Here is a 25,442-nt window from a genome sequence, read left to right as displayed (position 1 = left end):
AAATTCATTATGTGCATTTTGTAGGGAATTTCATTTCGAATAAGGTAAACTAATCCATATTTCTGTCATTTGTTCATAGACGGAGAAATTTCTATAAATCTGTCGAAATAAAATTGCAAGGACCGGTACTGTCAATTTTTGAAAAAAACTTTTTTCATGCTATTGGAAATTCATAATGTGCATTTTGTAGGGAATTTCATTTCGAATAAGGTAAACTAATCCATATTTCTGTCATTTGTTATCATAGACGGAGAAATTTCCATAAATCGTGCCAAATTTTCATGTTTCAAAATCCTAAGGGTACTGTCAATTTTTGAAAAAAACTTTTTTCATGCTATTGGAAATTAATAATGTGCATTTTGTAGGGAATTTCATTTCGAATAAGGTAAACTAATCCATATTTCTGTCATTTCTTCATAGACGGAGAAATTTCCATAAATCTGTCGAAATAAAATTGCAAGGGCCCTGTACTGTCAATTTTTGAAAAAAACATTTTTCATGCTATTGGAAATTCATAATGTGCATTTTGTAGGGAATTTCATTTCGAATAAGGTAAACTAATCCATATTTCTGTCATTTGTTCATAGACGGAGAAATTTCCATAAATCTGTCGAAATAAAATTGCAAGGGCCGGTACTGTCAATTTTTGAAAAAAACTTTTTTCATGCTATTGGAAATTCATTATGTGCATTTTGTAGGGAATTTCATTTCGAATAAGGTAAACTAATCCATATTTCTGTTATTTGTTCATAGATGGAGAAATTTCCATAAATCGGTCGAAATTTTCATGTTTCATAATCCTAAGGGCCGGTACTGTCAATTTTTGAAAAAAACATTTTTCATGCTATTGGAAATTCATAATGTGCATTTTGTAGGGAATTTCATTTCGAATAAGGTAAACTAATCCATATTTCTGTCATTTGTTATCATAGACGGAGAAATTTCCATAAATCGGTCCAAATTTTCATGTTTCAAAATCCTAAGGGTACTGTCAATTTTTGAAAAAAACTTTTTTCATGCTATTGGAAATTCATAATGTGCATTTTGTAGGGAATTTCATTTCGAATAAGGTAAACTAATCCATATTTCTGTCATTTCTTCATAGACGGAGAAATTTCCATAAATCTGTCGAAATAAAATTGCAAGGGCCCTGTACTGTCAATTTTTGAAAAAAACATTTTTCATGCTATTGGAAATTCATAATGTGCATTTTGTAGGGAATTTCATTTCGAATAAGGTAAACTAATCCATATTTCTGTCATTTGTTCATAGACGGAGAAATTTCCATAAATCTGTCGAAATAAAATTGCAAGGGCCGGTACTGTCAATTTTTGAAAAAAACTTTTTTCATGCTATTGGAAATTCATTATGTGCATTTTGTAGGGAATTTCATTTCGAATAAGGTAAACTAATCCATATTTCTGTTATTTGTTCATAGATGGAGAAATTTCCATAAATCGGTCGAAATTTTCATGTTTCATAATCCTAAGGGCCGGTACTGTCAATTTTTGAAAAAAACATTTTTCATGCTATTGGAAATTCATAATGTGCATTTTGTAGGGAATTTCATTTCGAATAAGGTAAACTAATCCATATTTCTGTCATTTGTTCATAGACGGAGAAATTTCCATAAATCGGTCCAAATTTTCATGTTTCAAAATCCTAAGGGCCGGTACTGTCAATTTTTGAAAAAAACTTTTTTCATGCTATTGGAAATTAATAATGTGCATTTTGTAGGGAATTTCATTTCGAATAAGGTAAACTAATCCATATTTCTGTCATTTCTTCATAGATGGAGAAATTTCCATAAATCTGTCGAAATAAAATTGCAAGGGCCGGTACTGTCAATTTTTGAAAAAAACTTTTTTCATGCTATTGGAAATTCATGATGTGCATTTTGTAGGGAATTTCATTTCGAATAAGGTAAACTAATCCATATTTCTGTCATTTGTTCATAGACGGAGAAATTTCCATAAATCTGTCGAAATAAAATTGCAAGGGCCGGTACTGTCAATTTTTGAAAAAAACTTTTTTCATGCTATTGGAAATTCATTATGTGCATTTTGTAGGGAATTTCATTTCGAATAAGGTAAACTAATCCATATTTCTGTCATCTGTTATCATAGACGGAGAAATTTCCATAAATCGGTCCAAATTTTCATGTTTCAAAATCCTAAGGGTACTGTCAATTTTTGAAAAAAACATTTTTCATGCTATTGGAAATTCATAATGTGCATTTTGTAGGGAATTTCATTTCGAATAAGGTAAACTAATCCATATTTCTGTCATTTGTTCATAGACGGAGAAATTTCCATAAATCTGTCGAAATAAAATTGCAAGGGCCGGTACTGTCAATTTTTGAAAAAAACTTTTTTCATGCTATTGGAAATTCATTATGTGCATTTTGTAGGGAATTTCATTTCGAATAAGGTAAACTAATCCATATATCTGTTATTTGTTCATAGATGGAGAAATTTCCATAAATCGGTCGAAATTTTCATGTTTCATAATCCTAAGGGCCGGTACTGTCAATTTTTGAAAAAAACATTTTTCATGCTATTGGAAATTCATAATGTGCATTTTGTAGGGAATTTCATTTCGAATAAGGTAAACTAATCCATATTTCTGTCATTTGTTATCATAGACGGAGAAATTTCCATAAATCGGTCCAAATTTTCATGTTTCAAAATCCTAAGGGTACTGTCAATTTTTGAAAAAAACTTTTTTCATGCTATTGGAAATTCATAATGTGCATTTTGTAGGGAATTTCATTTCGAATAAGGTAAACTAATCCATATTTCTGTCATTTCTTCATAGACGGAGAAATTTCCATAAATCTGTCGAAATAAAATTGCAAGGGCCCTGTACTGTCAATTTTTGAAAAAAACATTTTTCATGCTATTGGAAATTCATAATGTGCATTTTGTAGGGAATTTCATTTCGAATAAGGTAAACTAATCCATATTTCTGTCATTTGTTCATAGACGGAGAAATTTCCATAAATCTGTCGAAATAAAATTGCAAGGGCCGGTACTGTCAATTTTTGAAAAAAACTTTTTTCATGCTATTGGAAATTCATTATGTGCATTTTGTAGGGAATTTCATTTCGAATAAGGTAAACTAATCCATATTTCTGTTATTTGTTCATAGATGGAGAAATTTCCATAAATCGGTCGAAATTTTCATGTTTCATAATCCTAAGGGCCGGTACTGTCAATTTTTGAAAAAAACATTTTTCATGCTATTGGAAATTCATAATGTGCATTTTGTAGGGAATTTCATTTCGAATAAGGTAAACTAATCCATATTTCTGTCATTTGTTCATAGACGGAGAAATTTCCATAAATCGGTCCAAATTTTCATGTTTCAAAATCCTAAGGGCCGGTACTGTCAATTTTTGAAAAAAACTTTTTTCATGCTATTGGAAATTAATAATGTGCATTTTGTAGGGAATTTCATTTCGAATAAGGTAAACTAATCCATATTTCTGTCATTTCTTCATAGATGGAGAAATTTCCATAAATCTGTCGAAATAAAATTGCAAGGGCCGGTACTGTCAATTTTTGAAAAAAACTTTTTTCATGCTATTGGAAATTCATGATGTGCATTTTGTAGGGAATTTCATTTCGAATAAGGTAAACTAATCCATATTTCTGTCATTTGTTCATAGACGGAGAAATTTCCATAAATCTGTCGAAATAAAATTGCAAGGGCCGGTACTGTCAATTTTTGAAAAAAACTTTTTTCATGCTATTGGAAATTCATTATGTGCATTTTGTAGGGAATTTCATTTCGAATAAGGTAAACTAATCCATATTTCTGTCATCTGTTATCATAGACGGAGAAATTTCCATAAATCGGTCCAAATTTTCATGTTTCAAAATCCTAAGGGTACTGTCAATTTTTGAAAAAAACATTTTTCATGCTATTGGAAATTCATAATGTGCATTTTGTAGGGAATTTCATTTCGAATAAGGTAAACTAATCCATATTTCTGTCATTTGTTCATAGACGGAGAAATTTCCATAAATCTGTCGAAATAAAATTGCAAGGGCCGGTACTGTCAATTTTTGAAAAAAACTTTTTTCATGCTATTGGAAATTCATTATGTGCATTTTGTAGGGAATTTCATTTCGAATAAGGTAAACTAATCCATATATCTGTTATTTGTTCATAGATGGAGAAATTTCCATAAATCGGTCGAAATTTTCATGTTTCATAATCCTAAGGGCCGGTACTGTCAATTTTTGAAAAAAACATTTTTCATGCTATTGGAAATTCATAATGTGCATTTTGTAGGGAATTTCATTTCGAATAAGGTAAACTAATCCATATTTCTGTCATTTGTTATCATAGACGGAGAAATTTCCATAAATCGGTCCAAATTTTCATGTTTCAAAATCCTAAGGGTACTGTCAATTTTTGAAAAAAACTTTTTTCATGCTATTGGAAATTCATAATGTGCATTTTGTAGGGAATTTCATTTCGAATAAGGTAAACTAATCCATATTTCTGTCATTTCTTCATAGACGGAGAAATTTCCATAAATCTGTCGAAATAAAATTGCAAGGGCCCTGTACTGTCAATTTTTGAAAAAAACATTTTTCATGCTATTGGAAATTCATAATGTGCATTTTGTAGGGAATTTCATTTCGAATAAGGTAAACTAATCCATATTTCTGTCATTTGTTCATAGACGGAGAAATTTCCATAAATCTGTCGAAATAAAATTGCAAGGGCCGGTACTGTCAATTTTTGAAAAAAACTTTTTTCATGCTATTGGAAATTCATTATGTGCATTTTGTAGGGAATTTCATTTCGAATAAGGTAAACTAATCCATATTTCTGTTATTTGTTCATAGATGGAGAAATTTCCATAAATCGGTCGAAATTTTCATGTTTCATAATCCTAAGGGCCGGTACTGTCAATTTTTGAAAAAAACATTTTTCATGCTATTGGAAATTCATAATGTGCATTTTGTAGGGAATTTCATTTCGAATAAGGTAAACTAATCCATATTTCTGTCATTTGTTCATAGACGGAGAAATTTCCATAAATCGGTCCAAATTTTCATGTTTCAAAATCCTAAGGGCCGGTACTGTCAATTTTTGAAAAAAACTTTTTTCATGCTATTGGAAATTAATAATGTGCATTTTGTAGGGAATTTCATTTCGAATAAGGTAAACTAATCCATATTTCTGTCATTTCTTCATAGATGGAGAAATTTCCATAAATCTGTCGAAATAAAATTGCAAGGGCCGGTACTGTCAATTTTTGAAAAAAACTTTTTTCATGCTATTGGAAATTCATGATGTGCATTTTGTAGGGAATTTCATTTCGAATAAGGTAAACTAATCCATATTTCTGTCATTTGTTCATAGACGGAGAAATTTCCATAAATCTGTCGAAATAAAATTGCAAGGGCCGGTACTGTCAATTTTTGAAAAAAACTTTTTTCATGCTATTGGAAATTCATTATGTGCATTTTGTAGGGAATTTCATTTCGAATAAGGTAAACTAATCCATATTTCTGTCATCTGTTATCATAGACGGAGAAATTTCCATAAATCGGTCCAAATTTTCATGTTTCAAAATCCTAAGGGTACTGTCAATTTTTGAAAAAAACTTTTTTCATGCTATTGGAAATTCATAATGTGCATTTTGTAGGGAATTTCATTTCGAATAAGGTAAACTAATCCATATTTCTGTCATTTGTTCATAGACGGAGAAATTTCCATAAATCTGTCGAAATAAAATTGCAAGGGCTGGTACTGTCAATTTTTGAAAAAAACTTTTTTCATGCTATTGGAAATTAATAATGTGCATTTTGTAGGAAATTTCATTTCGAATAAGGTAAACTAATCCATATTTCTGTCATTTCTTCATAGACGGAGAAATTTCCATAAATCTGTCGAAATAAAATTGCAAGGGCCGGTACTGTCAATTTTTGAAAAAAACTTTTTTCATGCTATTGGAAATTCATTATGTGCATTTTGTAGGGAATTTCATTTCGAATAAGGTAAACTAATCCATATTTCTGTTATTTGTTCATAGATGGAGAAATTTCCATAAATCGGTCGAAATTTTCATGTTTCATAATCCTAAGGGCCGGTACTGTCAATTTTTGAAAAAAACATTTTTCATGCTATTGGAAATTCATAATGTGCATTTTGTAGGGAATTTCATTTCGAATAAGGTAAACTAATCCATATTTCTGTCATTTGTTCATAGATAGAGAAATTTCCATAAATCTGTCGAAATAAAATTGCAAGGGCCGGTACTGTCAATTTTTGATAAAACTTTTTTCATGCTATTGGAAATTCATGATGTGCATTTTGTAGGGAATTTCATTTCGAATAAGGTAAACTAATCCATATTTCTGTCATTTGTTATCATAGACGGAGAAATTTCCATAAATCGGTCCAAATTTTCATGTTTCAAAATCCTAAGGGTACTGTCAATTTTTGAAAAAAACTTTTTTCATGCTATTGGAAATTCATAATGTGCATTTTGTAGGGAATTTCATTTCGAATAAGGTAAACTAATCCATATTTCTGTCATTTCTTCATAGACGGAGAAATTTCCATAAATCTGTCGAAATAAAATTGCAAGGGCCCTGTACTGTCAATTTTTGAAAAAAACATTTTTCATGCTATTGGAAATTCATAATGTGCATTTTGTAGGGAATTTCATTTCGAATAAGGTAAACTAATCCATATTTCTGTCATTTGTTCATAGACGGAGAAATTTCCATAAATCTGTCGAAATAAAATTGCAAGGGCCGGTACTGTCAATTTTTGAAAAAAACTTTTTTCATGCTATTGGAAATTCATTATGTGCATTTTGTAGGGAATTTCATTTCGAATAAGGTAAACTAATCCATATTTCTGTCATTTGTTCATAGACAGAGAAATTTCCATAAATCTGTGGAAATAAAATTGCAAGGGCCGGTACTGTCAATTTTTGATAAAACTTTTTTCATCCTATTGGAAATTCATGATGTGCATTTTGTAGGGAATTTCATTTCGAATAAGGTAAACTAATCCATATTTCTGTCATTTGTTATCATAGACGGAGAAATTTCCATAAATCGGTCCAAATTTTCATGTTTCAAAATCCTAAGGGTACTGTCAATTTTTGAAAAAAACTTTTTTCATGCTATTGGAAATTCATAATGTGCATTTTGTAGGGAATTTCATTTCGAATAAGGTAAACTAATCCATATTTCTGTCATTTGTTCATAGACGGAGAAATTTCCATAAATCTGTCGAAATAAAATTGCAAGGGCCGGTACTGTCAATTTTTGAAAAAAACTTTTTTCATGGTATTGGAAATTCATTATGTGCATTTTGTAGGGAATTTCATTTCGAATAAGGTAAACTAATCCATATTTCTGTCATTTGTTCATAGACGGAGAAATTTCTATAAATCTGTCGAAATAAAATTGCAAGGGCCGGTACTGTCAATTTTTGAAAAAAACTTTTTTCATGCTATTGGAAATTCATAATGTGCATTTTGTAGGGAATTTTATTTCGAATAAGGTAAACTAATCCATATTTCTGTCATTTGTTGATAGACGGAGAAATTTCCATAAATCTGTCCAAATAAAATTGCAAGGGCTGGTACTGTCAATTTTTGAAAAAAACTTTTTTCATGCTATTGGAAATTAATAATGTGCATTTTGTAGGAAATTTCATTTCGAATAAGGTAAACTAATCCATATTTCTGTCATTTCTTCATAGACGGAGAAATTTCCATAAATCTGTCGAAATAAAATTGCAAGGGCCCTGTACTGTCAATTTTTGAAAAAAATATTTTTCATGCTATTGGAAATACATAATGTGCATTTTGTAGGGAATTTCATTTCGAATAAGGTAAACTAATCCATATTTCTGTCATTTGTTCATAGATGGAGAAATTTCCATAAATCGGTCCAAATTTTCATGTTTCAAAATCCTAAGGGCCGGTACTGTCAATTTTTGAAAAAAACTTTTTTCAAGGTATTGGAAATTCATTATGTGCATTTTGTAGGGAATTTCATTTCGAATAAGGTAAACTAATCCATATTTCTGTCATTTGTTCATAGATGGAAAAATTTCCATAAATCGGTCCAAATTTTCATGTTTCAAAATCCTAAGGGCCGGTACTGTCAATTTTTGAAAAAAACTTTTTTCATGGTATTGGAAATTCATTATGTGCATTTTGTAGGGAATTTCATTTCGAATAAGGTAAACTAGTCCATATTTCTGTCATTTGTTCATAGATGGAGAAATTTCCATAAATCGGTCCAAATTTTCATGTTTCAAAATCCTAAGGGCCGGTACTGTCAATTTTTGAAAAAAACTTTTTTCATGCTATTGGAAATTCATAATGTGCATTTTGTAGGGAATTTCATTTCGAATAAGGTAAACTAATCCATATTTCTGTCATTTGTTGATAGACGGAGAAATTTCCATAAATCTGTCCAAATAAAATTGCAAGGGCCGGTACTGTCAATTTTGGAAAAAAACTTTTTTCATGGTATTGGAAATTCATTATGTGCATTTTGTAGGGAATTTCATTTCGAATAAGGTAAACTAATCCATATTTCTGTCATTTCTTCATAGACAGAGAAATTTCCATAAATCTGTCGAAATAAAATTGCAAGGGCCGGTACTGTCAATTTTTGAAAAAAACTTTTTTCATGCTATTGGAAATTCATTATGTGCATTTTGTAGGGAATTTCATTTCGAATAAGGTAAACTAATCCATATTTCTGTCATTTGTTCATAGATGGAGAAATTTCCATAAATCGGTCGAAATTTTCATGTTTCATAATCCTAAGGGCCGGTACTGTCAATTTTTGAAAAAAACTTTTTTCATGCTATTGGAAATTCATTATGTGCATTTTGTAGGGAATTTCATTTCGAATAAGGTAAACTAATCCATATTTCTGTCATTTGTTATCATAGACAGAGAAATTTCCATAAATCGGTCCAAATTTTCATGTTTCAAAATCCTAAGGGTACTGTCAATTTTTGAAAAAAACTTTTTTCATGCTATTGGAAATTCATGATGTGCATTTTGTAGGGAATTTCATTTCGAATAAGGTAAACTAATCCATATTTCTGTCATTTGTTCATAGACGGAGAAATTTCCATAAATCTGTCCAAATGAAATTGCAAGGGCCAGTACTGTCAATTTTTGAAAAAACTTTTTTCATGGTATTGGAAATTCATTATGTGCATTTTGTAGGGAATTTCATTTCGAATAAGGTAAACTAATCCATATTTCTGTCATTTGTTATCATAGACAGAGAAATTTCCATAAATCGGTCCAAATTTTCATGTTTCAAAATCCTAAGGGTACTGTCAATTTTTGAAAAAAACTTTTTTCATGCTATTGGAAATTCATAATGTGCATTTTGTAGGGAATTTCATTTCGAATAAGGTAAACTAATCCATATTTCTGTCATTTGTTGATAGACGGAGAAACTTCCATAAATCCGTCCAAATAAAATTGCAAGGGCCGGTACTGTCAATTTTTGAAAAAAACTTTTTTCATGCTATTGGAAATTAATAATGTGCATTTTGTAGGGAATTTCATTTCGAATAAGGTAAACTAATCCATATTTCTGTCATTTGTTCATAGATGGAGAAATTTCCATAAATCGGTCCAAATTTTCATGTTTCATAATCCTAAGGGCCGGTACTGTCAATTTTTGAAAAAAACTTTTTTCATGCTATTGGAAATTCATGATGTGCATTTTGTAGGGAATTTCATTTCGAATAAGGTAAACTAATCCATATTTCTGTCATTTGTTCATAGACGGAGAAATTTCCATAAATCAGTCCAAATTTTCATGTTTCAAAATCCTAAGGGCCGGTACTGTCAATTTTTGAAAAAAACTTTTTTCATGCTATTGGAAATTCATTATGTGCATTTTGTAGGGAATTTCATTTCGAATAAGGTAAACTAATCCATATTTCTGTCATTTGTTATCATAGACAGAGAAATTTCCATAAATCGGTCCAAATTTTCATGTTTCAAAATCCTAAGGGTACTGTCAATTTTTGAAAAAAACTTTTTTCATGCTATTGGAAATTCATGATGTGCATTTTGTAGGGAATTTCATTTCGAATAAGGTAAACTAATCCATATTTCTGTCATTTGTTCATAGACGGAGAAATTTCCATAAATCTGTCCAAATGAAATTGCAAGGGCCAGTACTGTCAATTTTTGAAAAAACTTTTTTCATGGTATTGGAAATTCATTATGTGCATTTTGTAGGGAATTTCATTTCGAATAAGGTAAACTAATCCATATTTCTGTCATTTGTTATCATAGACAGAGAAATTTCCATAAATCGGTCCAAATTTTCATGTTTCAAAATCCTAAGGGTACTGTCAATTTTTGAAAAAAACTTTTTTCATGCTATTGGAAATTCATAATGTGCATTTTGTAGGGAATTTCATTTCGAATAAGGTAAACTAATCCATATTTCTGTCATTTGTTGATAGACGGAGAAACTTCCATAAATCCGTCCAAATAAAATTGCAAGGGCCGGTACTGTCAATTTTTGAAAAAAACTTTTTTCATGCTATTGGAAATTAATAATGTGCATTTTGTAGGGAATTTCATTTCGAATAAGGTAAACTAATCCATATTTCTGTCATTTGTTCATAGATGGAGAAATTTCCATAAATCGGTCCAAATTTTCATGTTTCATAATCCTAAGGGCCGGTACTGTCAATTTTTGAAAAAAACTTTTTTCATGCTATTGGAAATTCATGATGTGCATTTTGTAGGGAATTTCATTTCGAATAAGGTAAACTAATCCATATTTCTGTCATTTGTTCATAGACGGAGAAATTTCCATAAATCAGTCCAAATTTTCATGTTTCAAAATCCTAAGGGCCGGTACTGTCAATTTTTGAAAAAAACTTTTTTCATGCTATTGGAAATTCATGATGTGCATTTTGTAGGGAATTTCATTTCGAATAAGGTAAACTAATCCATATTTCTGTCATTTCTTCATAGACGGAGAAATTTCCATAAATCTGTCGAAATAAAATTGCAAGGGCCCTGTACTGTCAATTTTTGAAAAAAACTTTTTTCATGCTATTGGAAATTCATGATGTGCATTTTGTAGGGAATTTCATTTCGAATAAGGTAAACTAATCCATATTTCTGTCATTTGTTCATAGACGGAGAAATTTCCATAAATCTGTCCAAATGAAATTGCAAGGGCCGGTACTGTCAATTTTGGAAAAAAACTTTTTTCATGGTATTGGAAATTCATTATGTGCATTTTGTAGGGAATTTCATTTCGAATAAGGTAAACTAATCCATATTTCTGTCATTTGTTCATAGACGGAGAAATTTCCATAAATCGGTCCAAATTTTCATGTTTCAAAATCCTAAGGGCCGGTACTGTCAATTTTTGAAAAAAACTTTTTTCATGCTATTGGAAATTAATAATGTGCATTTTGTAGGGAATTTCATTTCGAATAAGGTAAACTAATCCATATTTCTGTCATTTCTTCATAGACGGAGAAACTTCCATAAATCCGTCCAAATAAAATTGCAAGGGCCGGTACTGTCAATTTTTGAAAAAAACTTTTTTCATGCTATTGGAAATTCATAATGTGCATTTTGTAGGGAATTTCATTTCGAATAAGGTAAACTAATCCATATTTCTGTCATTTGTTGATAGACGGAGAAATTTCCATAAATCTGTCCAAATAAAATTGCAAGGGCTGGTACTGTCAATTTTTGAAAAAAACTTTTTTCATGCTATTGGAAATTCATGATGTGCATTTTGTAGGGAATTTCATTTCGAATAAGGTAAACTAATCCATATTTCTGTCATTTGTTCATAGACGGAGAAATTTCCATAAATCTGTCCAAATGAAATTGCAAGGGCCAGTACTGTCAATTTTTGAAAAAACTTTTTTCATGGTATTGGAAATTCATTATGTGCATTTTGTAGGGAATTTCATTTCGAATAAGGTAAACTAATCCATATTTCTGTCATTTGTTATCATAGACAGAGAAATTTCCATAAATCGGTCCAAATTTTCATGTTTCAAAATCCTAAGGGTACTGTCAATTTTTGAAAAAAACTTTTTTCATGCTATTGGAAATTAATAATGTGCATTTTGTAGGAAATTTCATTTCGAATAAGGTAAACTAATCCATATTTCTGTCATTTCTTCATAGACGGAGAAATTTCCATAAATCGGTCCAAATGAAATTGCAAGGGCCTGTACTGTCAATTTTTGAAAAAAACTTTTTTCATGCTATTGGAAATTCATGATGTGCATTTTGTAGGGAATTTCATTTCGAATAAGGTAAACTAATCCATATTTCTGTCATTTGTTCATAGACGAAGAAATTTCCATAAATCTGTCGAAATAAAATTGCAAGGGCCGGTACTGTCAATTTTTGAAAAAAACTTTTTTCATGGTATTGGAAATTCATTATGTGCATTTTGTAGGGAATTTCATTTCGAATAAGGTAAACTAATCCATATTTCTGTCATTTGTTATCATAGACAGAGAAATTTCCATAAATCGGTCCAAATTTTCATGTTTCAAAATCCTAAGGGTACTGTCAATTTTTGAAAAAAACTTTTTTCATGCTATTGGAAATTCATGATGTGCATTTTGTAGGGAATTTCATTTCGAATAAGGTAAACTAATCCATATTTCTGTCATTTGTTCATAGATGGAGAAATTTCCATAAATCGGTCCAAATTTTCATGTTTCATAATCCTAAGGGCCGGTACTGTCAATTTTTGAAAAAAACTTTTTTCATGCTATTGGAAATTAATAATGTGCATTTTGTAGGGAATTTCATTTCGAATAAGGTAAACTAATCCATATTTCTGTCATTTCTTCATAGACGGAGAAATTTCCATAAATCTGTCGAAATAAAATTGCAAGGGCCGGTACTGTCAATTTTTGAAAAAAACTTTTTTCATGCTATTGGAAATTCATTATGTGCATTTTGTAGGGAATTTCATTTCGAATAAGGTAAACTAATCCATATTTCTGTCATTTGTTCATAGATGGACAAATTTCCATAAATCGGTCGAAATTTTCATGTTTCATAATCCTAAGGGCCGGTACTGTCAATTTTTGAAAAAAACTTTTTTCATGCTATTGGAAATTCATGATGTGCATTTTGTAGGGAATTTCATTTCGAATAAGGTAAACTAATCCATATTTCTGTCATTTCTTCATAGACGGAGAAATTTCCATAAATCCGTCGAAATAAAATTGCAAGGGCCCTGTACTGTCAATTTTTGAAAAAAACTTTTTTCATGCTATTGGAAATTCATGATGTGCATTTTGTAGGGAATTTCATTTCGAATAAGGTAAACTAATCCATATTTCTGTCATTTGTTCATAGACGGAGAAATTTCCATAAATCTGTCCAAATGAAATTGCAAGGGCCGGTACTGTCAATTTTGGAAAAAAACTTTTTTCATGGTATTGGAAATTCATTATGTGCATTTTGTAGGGAATTTCATTTCGAATAAGGTAAACTAATCCATATTTCTGTCATTTGTTCATAGACGGAGAAATTTCCATAAATCGGTCCAAATTTTCATGTTTCAAATTCCTAAGGGCCGGTACTGTCAATTTTTGAAAAAAACTTTTTTTATGCTATTGGAAATTCATGATGTGCATTTTGTAGGGAATTTCATTTCGAATAAGGTAAACTAATCCATATTTCTGTCATTTGTTCATAGACGGAGAAATTTCCATAAATCTGTCCAAATGAAATTGCAAGGGCCAGTACTGTCAATTTTTGAAAAAACTTTTTTCATGGTATTGGAAATTCATTATGTGCATTTTGTAGGGAATTTCATTTCGAATAAGGTAAACTAATCCATATTTCTGTCATTTGTTATCATAGACGGAGAAATTTCCATAAATCGGTCCAAATTTTCATGTTTCAAAATCCTAAGGGTACTGTCAATTTTTGAAAAAAACTTTTTTCATGCTATTGGAAATTCATAATGTGCATTTTGTAGGGAATTTCATTTCGAATAACGTAAACTAATCCATATTTCTGTCATTTGTTCATAGACGGAGAAATTTCCATAAATCCGTCCAAATAAAATTGCAAGGGCCGGTACTGTCAATTTTTGAAAAAAACTTTTTTCATGCTATTGGAAATTAATAATGTGCATTTTGTAGGAAATTTCATTTCGAATAAGGTAAACTAATCCATATTTCTGTCATTTCTTCATAGACGGAGAAATTTCCATAAATCGGTCCAAATGAAATTGCAAGGGCCTGTACTGTCAATTTTTGAAAAAAACTTTTTTCATGCTATTGGAAATTCATGATGTGCATTTTGTAGGGAATTTCATTTCGAATAAGGTAAACTAATCCATATTTCTGTCATTTGTTCATAGACGGAGAAATTTCCATAAATCTGTCGAAATAAAATTGCAAGGGCCGGTACTGTCAATTTTTGAAAAAAACGTTTTTCATGGTATTGGAAATTCATTATGTGCATTTTGTAGGGAATTTCATTTCGAATAAGGTAAACTAATCCATATTTCTGTCATTTGTTATCATAGACAGAGAAATTTCCATAAATCGGTCCAAATTTTCATGTTTCAAAATCCTAAGGGTACTGTCAATTTTTGAAAAAAACTTTTTTCATGCTATTGGAAATTCATTATGTGCATTTTGTAGGGAATTTCATTTCGAATAAGGTAAACTAATCCATATTTCTGTCATTTGTTCATAGACGGAGAAATTTCCATAAATCTGTCGAAATAAAATTGCAAGGGCCGGTACTGTCAATTTTTGAAAAAAACTTTTTTCATGCTATTGGAAATTCATAATGTGCATTTTGTAGGGAATTTCATTTCGAATAAGGTAAACTAATCCATATTTCTGTCATTTGTTCATAGACGGAGAAATTTCCATAAATCGGTCCAAATTTTCATGTTTCAAAATCCTAAGGGCCGGTACTGTCAATTTTTGAAAAAAACTTTTTTCATGCTATTGGAAATTCATAATGTGCATTTTGTAGGGAATTTCATTTCGAATAAGGTAAACTAATCCATATTTCTGTCATTTGTTGATAGACGGAGAAATTTCCATAAATCGGTCCAAATGAAATTGCAAGGGCCTGTACTGTCAATTTTTGAAAAAAACTTTTTTCATGCTATTGGAAATTCATGATGTGCATTTTGTAGGGAATTTCATTTCGAATAAGGTAAACTAATCCATATTTCTGTCATTTGTTCATAGACGGAGAAATTTCCATAAATCTGTCGAAATAAAATTGCAAGGGCCGGTACTGTCAATTTTTGACAAAAACTTTTTTCATGGTATTGGAAATTCATTATGTGCATTTTGTAGGGAATTTCATTTCGAATAAGGTAAACTAATCCATATTTCTGTCATTTGTTATCATAGACAGAGAAATTTCCATAAATCGGTCCAAATTTTCATGTTTCAAAATCCTAAGGGTACTGTCAATTTTTGAAAAAAACTTTTTTCATGCTATTGGAAATTCATGATGTGCATTTTGTAGGGAATTTCATTTCGAATAAGGTAAACTAATCCATATTTCTGTCATTTGTTCATAGACAGAGAAATTTCCATAAATCTGTCGAAATAAAATTGCAAGGGCCGGTACTGTCAATTTTTGAAAAAAACTTTTTTCATGGTATTGGAAATTCATTATGTGCATTTTGTAGGGAATTTCATTTCGAATAAGGTAAACTAATCCATATTTCTGTCATTTGTTGATAGATGGAGAAATTTCCATAAATCCGTCCAAATAAAATTGCAAGGGCCGGTACTGTCAATTTTTGAAAAAAACTTTTTTCATGCTATTGGAAATTAATAATGTGCATTTTGTAGGGAATTTCATTTCGAATAAGGTAAACTAATCCATATTTCTGTCATTTGTTCATAGATGGAGAAATTTCCATAAATCGGTCCAAATTTTCATGTTTCAAAATCCTAAGGGCCGGTACTGTCAATTTTTGAAAAAAACTTTTTTCATGGTATTGGAAATTCATTATGTGCATTTTGTAGGGAATTTCATTTCGAATAAGGTAAACTAATCCATATTTCTGTCATTTGTTATCATAGACAGAGAAATTTCCATAAATCGGTCCAAATTTTCATGTTTCAAAATCCTAAGGGTACTGTCAATTTTTGAAAAAAACTTTTTTCATGCTATTGGAAATTCATTATGTGCATTTTGTAGGGAATTTCATTTCGAATAAGGTAAACTAATCCATATTTCTGTCATTTGTTCATAGACGGAGAAATTTCCATAAATCTGTCGAAATAAAATTGCAAGGGCCGGTACTGTCAATTTTTGAAAAAAACTTTTTTCATGCTATTGGAAATTCATAATGTGCATTTTGTAGGGAATTTCATTTCGAATAAGGTAAACTAATCCATATTTCTGTCATTTGTTCATAGACGGAGAAATTTCCATAAATCTGTCGAAATAAAATTGCAAGGGCCGGTACTGTCAATTTTTGAAAAAAACTTTTTTCATGCTATTGGAAATTCATAATGTGCATTTTGTAGGGAATTTCATTTCGAATAAGGTAAACTAATCCATATTTCTGTCATTTGTTCATAGACGGAGAAATTTCCATAAATCTGTCCAATTGAAATTGCAAGGGCCGGTACTGTCAATTTTTGAAAAAAACTTTTTTCATGGTATTGGAAATTCATTATGTGCATTTTGTAGGGAATTTCATTTCGAATAAGGTAAACTAATCCATATTTCTGTCATTTGTTCATTGACGGAGAAATTTCCATAAAACTCTCCAAATAAAATTGCAAGGGCCGGTACTGTCAATTTTTGAAAAAAAATTTTTTGATGCTATCGAAAATTAATAATGTTCATTTTGTAGGGAATTTTATTTCAAATAAGGTAAACTAATCCATTTTTCTGCCATTTGTTCATAGACGGAGAAATTTCCATAAATTTGTCCAAATTTTCATGTTTCACAATCCTGAGGGCCGGTACTGTCAATTTTTGAAAAAAAACTTTTTTCATGCTATTGAAAATTCATAATGTGCATTTGGTAGAGAATTTCATTTCGAATAAGATAAACTAATCCATATTTCTGTCATTTTTTAGTAGTAAGAGAAACTTCTATTATAGGTTTGAATTTTAAAATCTCAAGGGTCCTGTACTGTGAATTTTTGGATTCATTTTTTTTTAAGCTGTTGAAAATTCATTATGTGCATTTCATAACTAATTCTCTTGTTATAAGATGAACTAATCTATATTTTTGTCATTTATTTGTATGAGGGGAAAATTCCATAAATCTGTTGGAATTTTCATTTTTTAAAATTCTATGTGCTGATACTGTGAATTTAAATAAAAAAAAATACTTTTTTCAAGTTGTTGAAAAATTATAGTGTACATTTTGTACAGAATTTCATTTTAAATTAAAATATACTATTCCATATTTCTGGCATTCATTTGTATAAAAATAAGCATACCTTTTCATATTCATTGTTAAAATTATGTTATATTTCTCTAAGATTTGCCTGAGCATATGTGCTGCATTGAATTACAACATTGATGTTACCCAATTTCTTGTGGGAGGGAGAGTGCTTTAGAGAAATAAAGTAAGGACATGTTGTGTATCATTGTAACCTCCACAGTGCTAGAAATTTATGTTTCTGGAATGTAAGTGCCGTAATTGATAGGCCTGGAAATATGTTAACTCTGAGCCTAATACTGCTGATTCAATCCAGTGTGTCTGTGCTCAAGTTCTCAGTGGTGTATGAGCATAGAAGTTTTCAATAAACTTTGAACCGTAGGTTCCAGTGCCTTTAGTTTCAGTGGTATTTTTTCCTGAAACACTTGTGCTTCGTTTGAAATGTGACAGAAATTGTATCTTGTTATTATTATACATTAAACTTCTTTTCCCAAGCAGGAGTGAATTGTGAAAGATATTTCAATGCTTGCGAACCAACAGATGGCAAAGTGATTTGTGAGAACGGAGGGTTATGCGAGGTTCTTGTTGGAAATGCTTTTTCTTGTAGGTATGATATATATAATGTATATTTTATTGTATAAAGTTTTATATAGTAAGTATCTGTGAATTGTTAATCAATGAACAGCTAGGAAGCTAATTTCATATTTGTAAAAATTGAAACACTATGAGTAGGTCACAGATTGGCTATCAAAAATCTTGTCATAAGCACATCACAATGTCACCAATATATACGAATGAAATGTTTCAGTTATGATGATCTTGTAATTACTACTGCCACTGAATAAGCGACTGATAATCGTGAAAGTATCTGTGGTTAGAGAACTTAATAATTTTGTTTTTTATTTTTTATTCTCGTCACAGTTTAAAAACAAAACTGGTCAGAAATTCGCTCGGAGGGGGACCAAAGTGATAGAGCGACGTCTTTGGGCATCCTTTTTCCTTTTTTCGGTCATTTTCTCCCATTTTAGTGGAGTTCTCGCTATGGTTTTGCATCAAAGTGATATGAACTTCAGTTGATTGAGCAAAATTACTATACTTTGAGCACTGGTTGTTGTTCTGGGAAATCTAATCTTTTAGTTTTCTTAAACAGTTTTTTTCACTGTGGTTTTCAATGTATTACTTGTCGTGTGCAACTGCCTAAAGTCTTGGCAATTTAGTTTCTGAAGACTCATAGCTTTAGTAAACTATTCATGTACACAGGCAGATTTCTGGCTTCACCACTTGCAAATGCCTCACTTGCCCATGTGGCAATCGGGTTCTGGGTCCAATCTGTCTTTGCTTGGATAACCGAGGTCCTACTGCACTTATGTTCAGTGTAACTCTGTACAGTGTAGTTATCTCTAGTATCGACACAGTGGTTTGTCAGCCGAAGTTAGTCTTCGGCGGTTTTCCAGCTTTTGAGTGCAAATATTAGCCAAACTCCCAGAAAAGTCTCTGCAGACATGCGACATGATACTTACATCACATGAAAAATCCAATCATTTGTCATCTTCACTTCAAACATGGATGGCAGCAAACATGAAACAAACTCTTCTTTGACAGTATAAATATGTTGCACTCATATACACACATAACGCGTTTTGGCATGCACCAATTTGTTAGAAATTCTCCATGTGATGGTGCATGTATAATTAAGTAATGATGTATTTATGCTCCTCTCTTCAGTTTAATATTTTATCCTCCTTGTCCGACTCATCCGTAACCTCAAGAATATTTTTATATAGATTGCTGCCTTAAAGTATGGCTGTAAGTCCATGTGATTCAGAAATTTCCCACAGTTAATTTGTATAATTTTTTCAGGAAATTGCATCTTGATCTTGAATTTAAAAAAAATATATTATCGAGAAGTAATGAAATACAGTATTATCTTTGTGCTTTTTCAGCAATTATTTTTTGTTATTGAATATTTTGCCCATTATTGTCTATTTATTTCATTTTTTGTTGTATTTCTCAAATAGTCATTGCTATAATTTTTTTCCGCATATTTTTAGCTGCCCGGAAGGTTTTTATGGAGATTTTTGTGAACGTGTAGATTGTCCTTGCCTTAGAGGTGGTATATGCATCGGAGAGTCCATGAAATCATGCCTCTGTCCTTTTGGTGAGTAAAATATCTTTTTTGGACATGTACTTTATTTTATTATGGTACATAATCCCTCCAGCTATTTCAAAATTATTCAAGCTAAGCTTTTTTTTCCATCACTGAAATGTCTTAATTTTTCAAAATTTTAAAGTTTCGATACTGTCTGAACCTGTTCGTGATGCTGCCAACAATAGATCTTCAATACTAGGAGAGGAAATGACAGATGTGCTTGATTTCTCATATTCATGGAAATATCATTTTGAAGGCCTCTTTTCACTCTCTCTACAAAGAGCATTAAGCAGATAAAAATCTATAAGGCGATTGTGCTTTAAATTTTTTAATTGTTGTCTGCAGTGAAATTACTATACATTAATACTCCCGTAGTAGCACATTTTTTTAACTAGATTCCTTTTCAGAAAATCTTGAATTGGCTTCCTGACAATGGAAATGTTTTCCTGCATTGGAAATATGAACAGATAACAAGAATAAAAAAATCTGCATTTATCTCCTTTTCTCCTCCCTCTCTCCTGTTTGTCAGTCGAAAAATTTAGTTCAAATAAATTTCTTCAGTCTTACAACCAATCCCTCACGAAAGTCTGTATCACTGTATAAGCAATCCTCCTTGCTCTATCTTTCACAGTATACTCTAGATCAGCTGCTCTCAACCTTTTTTGACTCGCGGCAGTGCCGTCTTAACGCATGGGCCCACCTGGGCACGGCCCGGGGGCCTCAAGCGAAGAGGGGCCTCACAAAAATGAGATCTGGTTGAAATTTTCGAGAATTTGTTTGGTAGGGCCCCCCAAAAAATCAATTGGCCCGGGGGCCCATGATACTCTTTAGACGGCCCTGACTCGCGGAGCTCTTTTTAGTAAAAATTCTATGGCGGAGCTCTGTAGCCCAATTTTTTAATTATTCATCAAAGGTACTGATTTATTTTTACTATTTAAAAATATTTATTTTTGTAAATTTTACAGTTTTGTTATTTTCCTCGAGCGGCTGCAGAGCCCCTGGAGTGTGCACAAGGAGCGCTAAGGGCTCCGCAGAGCACTGGTTGAGAATCGCTGCTCTAGATAATCTGGGTGTGCACTAGTCCAGTCTAGCGAGTTTTCTTCAAGCATAGAAGAGAAAAACACGTCACTGCATGTCTATGTGCAAAAGTTTATATTATTTAAATGGCCTTTTTCAATTCACTTCCAGTAATCGGGTGATTTTGGTAATCTGGCACATCCTGGTCTGATATGTGCCGGATTAGCAAAAGTCTACTATATAATGATACAAGATTTATCATTATAGATTTAAGTGTACCATAACTGAGTGGTAATGTCATTATACAGTCAATTATGGAGAATATCATTGTGTAAGAGTTTAAGGTGTTTATATATTTATGTATTTATATGTGTGATGTTTTTTTCAAGGATGGACTGGTAAAGATTGTGAGACCGAAGTGGATTTCTGTGACGAAAGTATTTGCAGCAACAGGGGAGTCTGTATCTACGATGTTGTCACAAATGAGAGTCTTGTTAATGATTCTCTCAGCAACACCACTTGCTTCTGTATACCTGACTATCATGGGAACTTTTGTGAAAGCCAGTATGACGAATGTATGCCTTACATGCCTTGTGGCATCAATGCATCTTGCATCGATGGAATCGATGGCTTCTCGTGCAGATGCGAGAATGGTTTGGAAGGTAAACTTTTTCCCTCTAATATAACATCAATTGTTTTTCCTATATTGATGTTTGACAGAATTTTGTGGCAATCATGATCTGCTCAATATAAGTGCATTGCATAACAGCAATTAGATGAGCGCTACTTCTGTTGTCTAGGATGTGGAATAAATTCAAATTAAATTAGCAAATATTCATAGTCCATAATGGCATAACAATTTTTTACTTGGAAAAATTCATTTGCATTTAATTTTCGGTTTTTCCCAAACGATCTTCTTTCAGGTATCCATTGTAACATCACCGAAACATCATGCAAAGACAGTATTTGCCCAACTCCTTCAATCCACGATGTTACATTGGTAGATCACTCATCACTGTCTGTCCGATCATCTAATGGCGATATTTTCAGTGAAAACAATGCTATCATATTTTCATCCACACAATCGGAACTAATATTTCCTCATTCGGTTTTTCCCTTGAGTGGATATCACCTGTCATCACCATATGGAGAAGATGATGATGTTAGGGAAGATGCTGTCAAATATTCACTGAGCAGTTCTGTGTCCATATTCCCTGATCATAGTGGCCTTATTGAGATATATCCTACTGATCCTGCCACATCATCTCTTTCACTACTCTATCAAAGTTCAAAGTTCACCCCAAGCTCCGCTGTGATATATGCCAGTGAAAAAGTGACAGGAATGATTTCATTTCATGACATTTTGAATCCAAGTGCCACATCATCTTTTGGAGGATTCCTATCATCAAAACATGTACAGGTTTGGGACTTCATTTCAGATCGAGTCAATGTAAACAAGATGGATCTTCACAATGTTTGCCATGAAAAGAAGTGCCAAAATGGTGGATCTGCTGTTCCGAAGCTTACGAAAAAGGGAAACAACCATCACTATGAATGTGAGGTAATATTAAACTTGAATTCTTATGGGGCAGGAATCAAGCACAGGGTGGCAGTCCCCCCCCCCATCCCTGCCCTTCTCCCTTCCCTAGCAGTAAATATTAAAAATATATGGGTTGGTAACTATCAACTGCCTAATAATTACAAACACAATTCCTTGTGAAAAACTGATAAGGAAAAGTGTTTTCATTTGAGAATCAGATGAATATTTAAGGAGTTATGATGTTCTTAATTTTTGTGACGTGTCATTTTTCTAACAGTCAGTTACACGCCAAACGAAAGTAAATTTCTCCCTCAGCAGGGGGGTTGCCACTTTTCAAAAATGAACTGAAACATATTCAATCCTGTTAGAAGCCAAATTTTTCCTTCTTCTCTTGCAATTGGTGCTTTTTCTTTTTGTTGTGTGATGTTATAGCTTGGTTATTACATAGTACCTTTGTTTAAGGTTATTTTAGGGTGTATGTAGACCATTTGATTTGTTAATTTTTCATTTGCTTAGTTTGAGGTTTCAACAAGTACAGTAGTCATTGAAAACTTCTGTCGGGATGGAAAAAACAATTTTGTATTTACTACTTCATGGTCTTAGACAGTAACTAATATTCATCATTCAAAATTATTATGCACATTTTGCATATAGGGGAACAACAGTTTGCACAGCAAAGCAGTTGAATACATACTGCTATTCACAGTTTGTAGCATTCTGTATTTTTAGGGCATGCAGAAGCATAAACAACATTTACAATGCTCAGTAAAGAACTGGAAATGAAAGTGCTTCATTTGTCAAAAAACAATGATGCTGCCATTAAACACTGAAATTTTAACAAATCCCTTTAAAAAAGGGATGGACAAAGTAGTGAAGCCAACCAGTTCTCCTTGACTTATTTACATTGGACCTTGTAAAGTACACATTTTCCACTGTGTTTTTTAAAGTGGCCTCGAAAGAGTGTCATTCGTAAAAAACTTACATGTCTTCATAATTTGCTGTGTGCATTGTTGAAGAGGGTTCACAGACTGGACTGTGGAAGACTCCAAAAAAGGATGTAATATATATTGTGAGGAGAGACAGAAAAGAATTATCTGTGGTTGCTAGTACCCTATTTCAGCCAAAAATTGTTTTTGTTACCGTCATTTCTGTCATTTAGCTTTAGCTTGAGTCAGTCTTATAGTATAGTACTGAAATAGTGTGCTATGAATTTTTTTTTTAATTTTTTTTTAAATAGATAAATTTTTGAGTTTTTAAAAAAAATATTAGTATGCTATGATTATGTTGTCTAAGGGGTACCCCCTACACACACACACACCAGTATTATTTTTTAGTCTTACTTTTTCTAGTTGTTTTGAGTGAGAGCCCTGGATCCTATATTGTACCTGTAGCTCTTGTGCCCCCCCCCCCAGACCATTTCATCTATTGTCCATGTTGCCAAACACTGGTGTGCTAGTAGAATTGTCACCTTTTTTAAAAAAAATTACAACCCATTCCATTCCTAAGAATTCTATAATTTGCTGAATTAAAATTGCAGAACTTTTTTTTTTTCTCAAAGTAGCAAATTTTGCTGTAGAGTATTATAGGCCAAAGTAGCAAAACTTGCTACTTTGGCCTATAATACCCATATATGGTGTCAGAATTGTAGGCCTAAAATGCTGATTATTAGTATTATCAGAGGCTGATGTAACGGCCAACCCTGAGCCCCAACTTCTGAAGTGCCCAAAAAGCCCAACTTTATAGTTTCTCTAATTCAAGGGGCCCAATATTTTCTTCTGCACCCAGGGCTTCAACCAACCTTAATCCTCTTCTGATTGTTATTGATCATAAACAGATGCAAACCTTTAAAAATGAAAAAGTGATCTCCTCCATAAATTTTCCCCGGCTCCTCTTGCATATTGTCAGAGAATCTTCAGAGTATTATGGGCCCCTCCCCGGGCCAAGTGATTTTTCTGAGGCCTTACCAGGCAAATTCTCAAATTAAAGCCAGATATAATTTTTGTCAGGCCCCATGCCCATGCTTTAAGTCATCCCTGCATATCAAGCAAGTGTGTTAACCTGTTCACCAGAGAGAACTTTCTTTTTCTTGTAACATGCATTATTACCTCCATGCCAGGGTCATAGCCAGAAATTTATTTTGGAGGGGTAGGGGTACCAAAGTGATAGAACAATAGACTTAAACATGTTACTCCCTATATATAGCCATTTTCCTACATTTTGGACGGGGGTGCAACTCCCCCCCCCCCCCGCCTCCCCTTCTTGCTAGCCTTACTCTACATACATGCTAAGTGGAGATGTTGTAGCTTCCCTTAACTACAGCAATAACCATAGTAGTTGTTAAGGGAGGTTGCAATGTCTGAATTTAATGCATCATGTTACTAACGCGTGGTATAAGGAAAGTCAAGTCTCTGGTATTTTATTTTCCAAAGGTTCATATCTGCTTGTCATCCAGAAAAATATTGGCATTTCTAATATATTGAGGGCTAAGAAAACAGTGTCATCTTTTTAAAAAATGCTTTGATTGTTAAATTGATTCCAAACTTTGCATCGGAGACTTACAGGAAATTGTCTTATGATCATGATGTCAGTAATATGTGTTACCATTGTTATTACAAGTTTGCACATGAATAATTCTGAATGCATTACTTTCTGCTCCAGTCAACAACTGCATGTGTATTATGTTATTAAACGATGCAATATGAACAGTTAAATCTCAAACATGTAACTACTAATATCCTTTAATCCTACGATATCTTTCTTTCTCTTGAAGTGTCTATGCAAGTTGTTGTATACAGGACCAGATTGTGAAAATGAAGTGCTGATTCTCATCCCCAAGTTCCACGGACATTCATACATCCTCCATTCCTTGTCAGCGACAGAATACAGTGATGACTTGAACATCCAGATCACCTTCAGATCTTCATCCGATAGAGGGATGATCTTCTTCTCAGACAATGTTGAAAGCGATGCATTTCTGTTGCTTTACATAGAAGATGGAACGCTGAAATTCCGTTTCTCCTGTGGTCACCAGGTGACGCTGTTCATGGAAAACCACATCGGTGTTCATGATAAATATGTGTCTGCAACAGTCACGTAAGAAAGCTATTAGAAACTATAATAAATCATTTGATCAATCTTTAACTGGAATTTTCCCAATTCTGAGGTATTTGTCAGTCATTTTTACCAATAATCTCTGTCCAAATTCCTTGCAAATGCTCTATAAGGGTGCAAACCAGAGCTGTAAGACAGCCATTTAATAAATTTGATATAACTGGCTTCTATAGCCATCTAGTTTGACTGA

General features: G+C 32.2%; 1 protein-coding gene across 1 annotated transcript in view; it reads left to right on the top strand.

The window, feature by feature from the left end:
• eys (eyes shut) overlaps positions 1 to 25,442 on the top strand; it is a 276,465-nt gene that overhangs the window by 219,412 nt on the left and 31,611 nt on the right. The window contains exons 4-8 of the mRNA XM_089248363.1: positions 17,931 to 18,042; positions 19,487 to 19,593; positions 20,991 to 21,263; positions 21,525 to 22,162; positions 24,912 to 25,234. Of these exons, the coding sequence (XP_089104489.1) occupies positions 19,569 to 19,593; positions 20,991 to 21,263; positions 21,525 to 22,162; positions 24,912 to 25,234 (1,259 nt within the window). The 5' untranslated portion in view covers positions 17,931 to 18,042; positions 19,487 to 19,568. The remainder of the gene's footprint in view (positions 1 to 17,930; positions 18,043 to 19,486; positions 19,594 to 20,990; positions 21,264 to 21,524; positions 22,163 to 24,911; positions 25,235 to 25,442) is intronic.

This window comes from Pholcus phalangioides, unplaced genomic scaffold, assembly GCF_987345545.1.
Source record: "Pholcus phalangioides strain wild (caught in Gottingen) unplaced genomic scaffold, Ppha-v1.0 ptg000020l_1, whole genome shotgun sequence".
In the NCBI taxonomy this organism is placed as follows: Eukaryota; Metazoa; Arthropoda; class Arachnida; order Araneae; family Pholcidae; genus Pholcus; species Pholcus phalangioides.
This window is presented reverse-complemented; position numbering and strand designations above follow the sequence as displayed.